Below are 12,034 nucleotides of genomic sequence, written 5' to 3' on the forward strand. Positions count from 1 at the left end.
CAATATATATATATTGTTTAATGTTGCAACTGGCAAGTTGAAATAAACGTATAATACAAATGGCATTACTTTCAAAATCTACACTTTGATTTTGAAAATCCTGGTTTAATCCATAAGGGTAAAGAGTTTTTTTCTCTCAATCTAATATAACCTCTCCATTCCGTTGATAAGCTAACATTACCTATTTGTTTCTAAAATAGTGATTTTATCATTGGAAAAATGAATGTATATTAAAATGATATATTTCAATAGAATGTGGAAAACACTTATCGCTTCGTGATATGTGTAAATTAAGCCATAATACAGTTGTATGATGTTTTTCACAATTTATTTCGATATTGTGACCCTTGCTCAACCTCGTGCACGATAGCTTGCTACAAAAATATCGTTGTTGCTGTATCAGCGTTTGGTCTTTGTGCGCGATTAGGAAGGATCTTGTTCGCTCGGATATATCGTCGGCTAATGGTAACATCATGTGCAAAGCTAAGCGCGTGAACGTGATTTAATACATGTTATTATTTGTATATTGACGAATCAGTAGCGACTTATCGTAGACGCACCTCTCTCATGGTAAATGGCAGGCTAAGTGTTATTTATTGATCATTTATGTGTATTTTGTGAAAATTCTTGACCGTAGGATTTGCTTCCGCACAACACAAGTTGGTATAGCATTTAACTTACGTCAGGTACTATTCTATTTGCTAAACGCAAGTTATATGGTAACTTTACTAGTCTTTAGAACCATGAAACGATTGAATTTGTGTAAACTTTTGCTGGATAAATATGTGGTCTTGAACTTGAAGAGCTATAGGTCAGTTGGTTTTGATGTTTTGGTGAGTGAATTCATGATCTTGATGGGCGTTTAAGCTTTCAGTCACGTTGCTCTTATTTTCTCTATAGACAGGGAACATTGGTGGTTAAGCTAAACTAGTTTCATTTAAGAAGAAAGTTAGTAGAAATTCATATTTGTGTCCCCAGTCCTACTATTTTCACTGTTAAATATGAAAAATGATGATGCATGAACACTATCAATTTCCTTTACAATCTTAAACACCTCAATGACAACCCCTCCATCCCAGGCACCATTCTAGTAACCCCTCTCAGAACCCTTTCCAACAATTCAATGTCTTTCCCAAGGTAAGGAGTCCAAACTGAACACAATATTTCAAATGTGGCCTAACCAGTGACCTGTACAATGAAATTATAACCTCTTTAGATTTGTATTCAATATTTATAGGTACAACCTAAAATCCTATTTTGCCTACCACTAGTAACAGCACTCTGCTTGGATGGCTTTAGAGACTGTTTGACTATTTCAGTAAGTTCCATTTCCGTCATAACACTGTTAAGGTTATTCCCATCTAAATGATACTTATAATTCAAATTATGATAACCCACATGTATTATCTTGGATTTATTATAATACAAGTCCTTTTGTAAATCAGCAGCATCTTCTTCACATCTAGAAACACCCAAGACCTTAGTATTATCTGCAAATTTAAATAATTTATTGACCATTCATTCATCTGTGTCAATGATGTAAGTTAAAAAGAGCAAAGGTCTTAAGATTGAGCCCTGACATAATTCACTTGTAACATTAATCCACTTTGGCTGAACTCTTGTTTGTAACAATCCTCTGTGCTTTCTTCCATCCAGCCACTCTTCTATCCAGTTAGCTAACTTACCCCCCCCCCACATACTTATAGAGATAATTTTTTACAAGCCTTTTATGTGACACCTTGTCAAATGCTTTGAAATGTATATGAAAATCCATATACACCTACTTTACCCTCTTACCCTTATCTACATGAGCAGTAACCTTTTCAAAGGATGTCAAAAGATTTGTAAGGCAAGATTTTCCCTTAGTGAAACCATGTTGACTATCCAATAAAATTCTAAACTTGTTAACTTACTTTGCAAAGCATCTTTTAATAAACTTTCAAAAAATTTTCCTGCATCTGATGTAAGACTAATGAGTCTGTAATTACTGGGACAATTTTTATCACCTCCCTTGAAAAGAGGAGTTACATTCACTAACTTTCAATTCTCTGGTACCTGCCCAATATTCAAGGAATGACAAAAAACAGGAGTAAGTGGCTCACATATAAATCTCTAACCTCCTTCAAAACCTTCAAATGCTTTTTTTTTGCTAAATCTTGGTTGTAGCAACATTTTGTTTATGTCCGTTATTAGCAGTACCTTATAACCTCTATTAAAATATGTATATGGTATTAATATTTATTAATTTTGAAATCATTTTAGTCTTCAAGAACAAGTCATGTTGTAGCAGACCGTCTCAATGGAATTCAAGAAAATGTTTGGTAAGAAATAAGGATTAAGATGTTTTCATACATATTTAGTATGTAGTAGTGTGGTATATAAAGATATTATGCATTTATACCTTCTTACTTTGATATAACATTATTTTGGGTTTACTATTTATTTTGTGTATATACAGTTTTCATACAACATAGTTGAGAAAGTTAAGTTCATTTTGATTCAGCTACTTTTGACATTCATCCGATCCCATAGCTCAGCAGTAATCCTGATGGCTTATAATGCTAAAAACTGGATTTTGATATCTATGGTGAGCATAGCACAGGTTGCACTTTGTGTTGACTTTATGCTTGATGACAATCAATCCCATGACCACACCTTTCCACTGCTTCTGTTCTTATGGAGTGCTGTTCTGGATACTTGATACATTTCTGGAATTTAGTCTCCAGGAGTAAGATTTCTCTATCTGTACATTCTTTAGCTGTATTATTAATAGTAAAGTTAATTTTTGCATTCTTTTATTTCAGAACTGTTTTCTTTTATGTATTGTTTTTCATTTCACACCCAATCTTCTAGCCAGGGAGACATATTTGGTGAATTGATTATCAAATAAAGCATACTCTTACTTACTTTTTTAAAATTCTGAATAGAAATTAACTCCTTGCAGTATATGGAATCTGAAGTGTCCACCAGTATGGTCAAATTTGCACTAACCCAATAATCCAATATCCCACACAAAACACAGTAGTGGCTGCACATGTTGGGCAATACAAGATATTTTTCCTCAACTATATAAAGCTGTTTTCTTCATGATTTTCATCAATTCAAAGATAAGAGATGAACAGGGAAGAGTCAACAAAGCTTACTTGCCACTAAATATAGTATCTGTCTGAACATGAACACTTCTACTATTTTGTGCAAGAGGAACACAGGATGGCCAACCCTATAAATTCTGCACCTTCATAGCTAAACACTATTGACAGTGGAATTCTTTGGGCAGTAAGGTGTTTTCTTTTTAGGCTAACAGATCGAGCCCTTATTGGAGTACATTTTCTTTTTGTTCTAACTTGAATACTGGAAACTGTGACATCGACCTGAAGCCCACCCATTTCCCCAAATTTGGTCCCATTAACTTTCAGATTGGGTGTTGAGTACAATTTATTTACTCTTTACTCTTAGGTTCAAACCTGATAATGCATTGGTCCTCCATTGTTCAAACCTGATAATGCATTGGTCCTCCATTGAAATGATCAGTTCACTCAGAGAAGTTCTCTATTGGACACTGAGTGTTCCCCTATAAGAAACTCATGGTTATGATTTTCATGTGCATGTCTAGAAGGTGTCAGTTTCTAACTGCATATGTGTTATGCTAACATCATTTCTGGTCAGATCACAGAGTATCCTTTCATTCTTCAAGTTAAGGATTCTATTCAGAAAACCATTCACTTACCAAGGTCTTTATTGATGGTAAGTGTTTGCATTAAGGCTAAAAGTGTATTCAAAACCAACCCATGAATCTGAACTAGTTACTACTTTATGTGATTCACTACTGAAAGGGTCAAGATAAAAATTATCGACTTAGCAAGGATTGGTATTCACATACACTGGGTCCCGGTTATACGTTGCATCACTCTGTGTCATTTCATTATTAGAGCATTCACCAATTACTACCCATGTATCAAACAACTTTGTCTTGTTTTTTTACTAGATCATTCCAATGTTGTTGTTGACTACTTTTCTAGGCTGTGTCTTATCCCCTCTTCTATTTATTATTTATATGGACCAGATCATCAAAGAAGCAAATCAAAATCCAGAAGCCTTAAACAAATTACTTTTTGTTAATGGCCATAGTTTGATATGTCAAAATGAAGAAGAGCTACAAAACCATGCAAATAGCCTCAATAGTAGCTGCCAAAGGTACTATATGAAAATCAGCACAGGAAAACAGAAGCATCATTAATAAGTAGAACACCACATCAGTTAAACGTCAATATTAATAACAACAATTTACAGCAGGTCAATGAATTCAAATACCTGAGAAGTATTTTCACAGAAGATGGAAGGATAGATCACTTAACACCTCTCCTGAAACACCCAAATATTCCAATTGAAATAAAGTTCAAATTAATAAACACCATATTTGTACCAACTCTATGTTACCAATGTCAAGAATGGAAAATTATCACTTGTGAGAAAGCTGCTAACATAACTAGAAGTGACAAGATAACAAATGTAAAGGTCAGAGAAATGGTTGTAACAGCCCTAATCAGTGAATACATTGAGAAGCAAAGAATTACATAGTTTGGCCACATAGTGAGAATGCAGCCCAACCAACCAATAGTAGGAGCATATAATATGAAAATAACAGGATTCATAGCAAGAAGGCTACCCAGGAAGACATAGATCAATGATGTGACTGAGACTCTGAATAAACACAGCCTTACACGGGCCCAGGCATCTTACCTTGCTGTGGTACAGCAACTGTATCTTTCCACAACATTTAATGTCAAATGCAGGAGGAAACAATAAAGTACTTGGAGGGAAGATTGGCACCACCGGGTATATCTGCTTGAGTATCATTGATGATGCATTAGCATCTAAGGTGCTCCAACAGTCATGAGTGGCCTTGGGGATTCAAAAAAGAACTGGTGAAATTTTCTACTACTATACCATTTGTTACATATTACAATTTCGAATGGTCTGAAAATGAGCTAAGTTTAGTAGTTAAGTAAGTGCAGATATATCTCCAATTTATGATATATGCCAACAAGATTGATACACATAGTTTCTTATTTTTTTTAATACAAATATATTTTAATACACAAACAACAATATGATTTACAATAACAGTTATTACAAATAGTTTTTACAAACATTAATTTATAAACAAAAGTTTCAAAAACTTAAAAGCTATATAAAGTCTTCTTTCTAGTCTGGAACTTCCTTGATATCTTATCAAGGGTTGATGATGAGCGAGTTCATTTCAAGTTGATGTAGGTATAATTCACTTAACAAGGAGCTAGCTAGCCCTGTATTTCTTGCTGATCACACGCCAATTATGAGTTGAGTTTCCACCAATGACGTTAGGTAATGTTTTCATAAAAGTACCAATTTCCGATGTGAATCCACAGAAGTTAAATGGTTTGTAATGTTCGAAATTTGTAAACGTTCCTGATCAATTATCTTAAGTTTCCCGATTAATTAGCATTATGACAATCACAGTTATAGCTTCCAAAGTTTATAGCACACCAACTATAGTAAACCAATAATAGATACTGTTTTTTAGGCATTGATTATATTTATAGGTGTGTGGAGAGTTTCTCGAAAATTCAGATTACACAACAATACAAAGCTGCACTGGCATTTACGTACACACATATATTGTTGATTCTTACACTCAAGAGTCTTCTACGACTTTAGAGAATTGGCAGGAGTTTCACAATACATATTTAACTGTATAAGTTATATACATTTCTAAATATAACTTTAATTTAAACAAAGATCAGTATTAAAATAAATATAGAATAATAACTCTGTCACAACTTCCTCCTTAAAGTTTTAAAAATTGGTGTTAGACAATTTTTAACTAAGGTGTTATATATATATAAACATTGACAACAATACATTAAAGATAATACATTATTCAAAGGATTATACAACTTCAATAATAATTACAGTATACAACACAATCAATACAAATAACGTTATGACTATAAAATTACATGGTAAGTAAAAGTGCATCAGCACAAATGTTATCAACTCCTTTGACATGGGGGGGGGGATGACTTCAAATTTTTTTGAGCAAATTCACAAGCACATAAGAGTCTGGACCGAAACTTGGAAATGTAATCCAACAAGTGCATTTCTTTCGGATTGTCTTCCAACCATTGTTCCTTCAGCAACTTCAAAGGACCACACACTGGATGGCCAAACACTAACTCAAATGGGCTAAACGACTCCTGAACTGACTCACAAATGCAAATAATAATAAATTAACTCCTTCATTGCAATCCTTCTTGTTATCAAGACAATAAGTCCCCATCATATTTTTCAAGGTAGAATGGAATCTCTCAAGAGCATCATGTGATTCTGGATGGTACGCACTAGTTTTGATCTATTTAGTGCCGAACTGATAAACAACTTGTTGAAACAATCCTGACATAAAATTTGATCCTTGATCAGACTGAATGTCTTTGGGCAAGCCAACAAAAGTAAAGACATTGATCAAAGCCTTAGCAATTTTTTTGGGCTGAAATGTTTCTCAAAGCGATAGCTTCAGGGAATTGAGTGGATGCACAAATGATAGTTAACAAATACTGATTCCCCGATCAAGTTTTTGGTAAAGCCCCAACATAATCAACAATCACACGACTGAAGGGTTCTTTGAATGCTGGGATAAGTTTCAGAGGAACAACAGGAATTTTCTGGTTAGGTGTTCCACCCAACTGACAGGTATGACAAGTTTTACAAAACTGAGGAAGTAAACTGGCTAATTTTTGGCTAAAAGAAATGTCTCATAATTTTGTCACATGTTTTGTTGACACCTAAATGACCTCTCATAAGGAGTTCATGTGCAACTTTCAATATTTCATCACAATATGCTTTGGGAACAACAATCTGGTAAACAATAGCCCAGTCCTCTGAAGCTGGCACATTTGGTGGTCTCCATTTCCTCATAAGCACACCATTTTTGAAAAAATAACCATTTGGAATGTTCTCCAGTTCATCTTTTGGGAGTGCATATTTAAATAATGAAGAGATCTGTGGATCCTTTTCTTGTTCAGTGATTAGTTTACTTTTAGTAAACGAAACTTTACCAGGTTAATCAGATCCTTCACATCCATAACTGTCACTCACCGAGGTATTGGCAGGAGGACAATCATTCACAAGATCCCTGTCGGATCCAAAAAATGTTTGAGACAAATCTATCATATCTTCCTCTGAATCCATTTCTATCATTTGTTTTTGGCTTAATTTCTTAGCCTGAGTTCGAGTCACATCACGCGAGGGAAACACATCGGGATTCTCCTCAATGACATCATCATCTTTAGATGAAACAGTGATTGGCTCACTAACCATTTTGGGTTTGGCAACAACTTTTCCCCCAGCCAAATCGTCTTCCAACGACAGTAGAAATTATGTACATTTCTAAATATAAATTTAATTTAAACAAACATTGATATTAAAATGAATATAGAATAATAAATCTGTCACACTTTCAGTAAAGTATACACCATTGTATAAAAAAATACTTGTACTTTAGTTAATGTCTAATTATTAATCTGTGGGTGCATTTAGAAAATATTTCCAGAGTTTGTGATTTTTGAATTAATATAACCCTAAAAACAACTGAATCAAATATGACTAGAGCTGCAGTATTACAAATTGTTAAGTGCTAGAGTTGATAAATTAAAAATTTTGAAAACTTTTTCACATACTTTGTTTTTTTATAACATAGTAGATTCTTACTAGTTCCAGTTTCCTTTGAAAAAAGAAGCGTACCCCATATTTACCAACAGCTTAATAATCTGAATATTAGTAAATTCTGTGAATGAGTTTTGAGCTCTGTCTCATGTTGGATGGCTCCATATTAGCTACATTCTCAAGTAATATATTTCATTTTCACAAAACCTAAAGTGCATATTAATGGTACTGCAGAGAAGAAGAAAGGAGAAGTCTGTTCATTCGGGTTCATTGGTAAAAAATAAAAGTTTTGCTCAATGTTATTACATTTTGTGGGCTTATTTATTATTTATGAATATCTATTGGATATTTCTCGTAGAAAAGTAATGATTACTGCACCACAAAAAGAATGGTTCTTTGAAACTTTCATTAATTCATGAAACTTACTGTACAGTTTGACACTTTTTCATAATTATCTTGAGGTGGAGATAGTGCTCTGTATAAACTTATCATGGAGACCCTTAATTTTTCTTCCCAGGGTAGAGCTGATCGAACTTGCCAAGGAGGTGAAGCCAGTGAACTTAGGACAAGGTTTTCCTGATTTTGCAGCTCCTGAGTTTATTACAAAAGCCTTACGTGATGCTTTGAAACAGCCAGATATTTTTCTTAATCAGTACACTCGAAGTTATGTAAGTTTGTATTGACATGTGTGTGAATGAGCACAGTAGAAATTAATTTCATATTGTGTGTGTTTCAAAAATACATTCAAAGTGTCATATTTTTTATTATAGTATCATTTTCTGTTAATACGTATATCTTTTGTGCTTATCTTTGAAGATGAATTTTGTTGACCTTGAAATATTGCTGTGTGTTAATTGATAGTATAAACACAAACTTGTTTCTCTTACATAAAAGAAGTATATAAAAAAATTCACAGCAGCTCACTATTTTCATTGAATAAATAGTAGAACTTGGAAGTTTCTACTTTTCCTTGCCTTGTTTAAATATCAACTTTAAACTTTTTTAGTTGAATTTTTTAAAATTCAGACTTGGAAACTTTTGATACGTATTGTGAATAAGACCTTGCATCATAGATAATGGAGCAAAACTAATGTATATTGTACCTTCTTAGCAGGGCATTTTTTAAGGATTTTGAATGGTGGGGCAAACTTTTATAAAGGGCTCAAAAAATTTCCAGAATACAACATTTAAATCTACCAATCACAATATATGTCATTCCAAAACATACTTACTTCCGCTGACACTTATAGCTATTTTTCGACCTCCGGGGTTTCTTCCTTTGCCCATAAGCATTGGTCTGATTTTTTCCCACTTGCTCCACTGTTTTATACCCCACTCATTTGCCCTTTGCGATACTTATCTCGTGATACTCTCCACCTATGTCAATGCACCCTCTATTCTGGTACTGTATATAAGCACCTCATTCAGATAATGTTATCACTTTTTTCTCGACAAAGCGTCAGTAACAGGTTTCCCAGTATTATGATCATTTGGAGATACTTTTAGTGTTATCAAGTTGATTTTCGTAAAAATTAATAACAATAAAACAAAATTCCTTCTGTAATGGACAGCACCATTAGGGTTAGTTGTCGGAGTTTCGACTATACTGTTGATTACACCAAATTTATTTATTTGAGGATTGCAGTGGTGAGTGAAGCTAAAGAAACTGATCTTGAGACTGATATTCAACACAATACATCTAGTTTATTTAAGTTTCTTAACATAAAATACACTTCTTTAATTATTTGTTAACTCTTCATAAAAGAGCATGTTTAGGTTAACAACACTGATAATTATAACTCACATATAACATCAAGTTTTTGTAACTTTCATATACTTCTGTAGAACCTATCCAAATTCACATTAACTGATGAAGAGAGAAATAGTTTCATTACTTACAACACAGTTGATCTTGTAATTTGTTGTAACTGGGACACCTTCATGTTCATAGTTTCTGGATTATCAGCAACTCTGGGGAGAATCTCAATTCCTCCCGGAGAGAACTGATTTTTACCTCCAGACACGAGATTTTAAACCATATTTTCTTTGTATTCTTTCGACTTTCCAAGTAGTATTCCTAACTACCTGCAAGTAGTTCTAACACTTTATTGGTCAATCTTCTCAGGCTATTCCAAAACAAGAACCAAAACTCTTAAGTAATTGGTTACTGTGATGGTGAGTGCTCCGGTTGCCTTTTTACTTGTACTATTACAAATGTCTGGAGTAACAGATCTCGCATCAAAGCACCAATTTGAGATGTTATCATAAACTTTTTAGTAGCCTTTACTGTACTACTAACTCGGTGTCAGTAACTTATCACTGTCAAACTTATGGCGAGTATTTTTCTCAGCATCTCTGTTGTAACTTAATTTTTCTAAACTCTTAAGTCACAATTTTCAGTACCACTTAATCAGCTAACTGTATTTTCCTAGCTCTTGACCTAATTTCATAACACAGGCATCTTTTACTTATGCCATTTCTTCAGGAATATGTTCACTTATAGAACTCAGAAAAATCGTTATAATTTCTTTCTTAAAGTCTTTTAAAATGCTAAAAATACTGAGGCAATTGTAAAATTCCCTCAAAAATATCCAATTGCTTCACTTCCAATTGGCAAGCCGACTTACGTATGAATTATTTATTATGTCCAGCACATAAGAGAATTGTCTCTCTCCTCTCCCACCTCTGATATCTAGCATTGCACAACAGTTGGTGGGAGGGCGAGTCACTCTTGGGTGAGACTATCAGTGATCTTATTTGTAGTGAGATGGAGACATATATATTTGGATCTGTGGTGGTCCTCTGGGAGGCTCTGAGGTTGCATTTGAGGGCAATCCTCGACATTTTGGAGAGACTTTAGATTCACTTTTTCTTGTGCTTTCTTTTAGTCTGGTGGATTATCAGTCCCCCTGTGGGACTGTGGTAAGCGCTGGGGCAGATGGCCATCACAAAATGCTGTTCCAATCAACGGTAATCAACACAGTCTTTAAATGATCTATGAAAAACGAAAAGGAGGTCACTTTGGAATAAGCTGCCTTTGATTTGTTTTCTTTTGTTGGTTCATCGAATGTGTGATGTTAACATAGTGATACAGTTTTAAAATGTCACTCTCAACTTGCTCAGAAAAGGTTAAATGTGTAGTTTTTTTAGCACACTTTTCTGTTATAGGTAACTTACAATGAATATCTTCTGCCTCCTCCCATTTATTAACACCAAAGCTTGTTAGGTTGAATAGTTTTATTACAAAACCAAAGCTCACTAGTGACACTATTTATTATATCATTTAGTTATGAGACAACAAGCTGTATGGTATATGATGTCAAAGTTTGTGAAATATAATTTTCTTTACAAGTGTAAGCAAATATGATGTAATATTTCAGTAAGTTTGAAAACTTAAATGCACTAGTTTGAATGATACTAATAAGAAAAGTATGTCATAGAACTTCAGGTGCATTTTCTTGCTGGACATTGTCAGCAAGTCTTCGTTTAAGGCCAGAGCTTATCAGCTATTTTATTATTTCTCATAGGAAAATAGATATTAATATACATATAAAATACATAAAATGCATATTAAGTATAAAAGTACTGAGCAGTGTATGTACTCGTATTTAATTACCTTTTATATGACTGCATTAAATTTGTTCTTAAACTTGAAATTTGTATCTGAAGTTTTAAATTGCTGCAAACAGTATGTTGACCCAAAAATTATAAAACACAAAACAACAACTTTTAGAATATTTTATATAACTTACTCAAATCTAGTGATAATTTAAAGTTGTTACCATTTAATGATAATTATAAGTAGAAGAACATTTTAGATGTTTATGTATAAGATATTAGAGTCCCAGTGTTAAATAATCTCCTACAATTCATCATAAGTTGAATATTTGTTATATAAAATATGCACCAGCACGGATGGGGCAAGGGGGGCATCCCATATCTGGAATTTAATAAAAACTTTTTTGAATAATATATTTAAAAAATGTATTGGAAAATAATAATATTTCAATATAAATGATGAAATTAGGCATACATAAATAAGCCATAGTCAGACAGAGCATCACATTCAAACTTCAAGGCAATGGCCTGCACTCTACAATGGCTATCATTTTGCTCATCAAATAAATAACAGCAATCTTCTTTTCTCACTTTCAAGTTTATTGATGACCATCACCATTGTTTTCATCATCATTTGGTTCATTTTTACATGCTAAAAAGATTCACAATACCACATAATATCATTTACAGGCATCTCATTTTCAAAAGTTTTTGGAGGAGCCCCCCTGCAAACAATGATGCTCCTTGTGTTTGCAGGTTATGGACTTGCCCCCAC

General features: G+C 33.6%; 1 protein-coding gene across 2 annotated transcripts in view; it reads left to right on the top strand.

Annotated features, from left to right (window-relative positions):
* Nucleotides 1-404: 404 nt before the first annotated feature.
* LOC106473977 (kynurenine--oxoglutarate transaminase 3-like) overlaps nucleotides 405-12,034 on the top strand; it is a 37,438-nt gene continuing 25,808 nt past the window's right edge. Inside the window, exons 1-3 of one of the 2 annotated variants that reach the window (XM_022379353.1) lie at nucleotides 405-570; nucleotides 2,263-2,321; nucleotides 8,219-8,369. In XM_022379353.1, the coding sequence (XP_022235061.1) occupies nucleotides 568-570; nucleotides 2,263-2,321; nucleotides 8,219-8,369 (213 nt within the window). In that variant the 5' untranslated portion in view covers nucleotides 405-567. Of the gene's footprint in view, nucleotides 571-694; nucleotides 834-2,262; nucleotides 2,322-8,218; nucleotides 8,370-12,034 lie in introns of those variants that run through there. The other variant, XM_013934668.2, reaches the window with a different exon arrangement.

This window comes from Limulus polyphemus, unplaced genomic scaffold (assembly GCF_000517525.1).
Source record: "Limulus polyphemus unplaced genomic scaffold, Limulus_polyphemus-2.1.2 Scaffold135, whole genome shotgun sequence".
In the NCBI taxonomy this organism is placed as follows: Eukaryota; Metazoa; Arthropoda; class Merostomata; order Xiphosura; family Limulidae; genus Limulus; species Limulus polyphemus.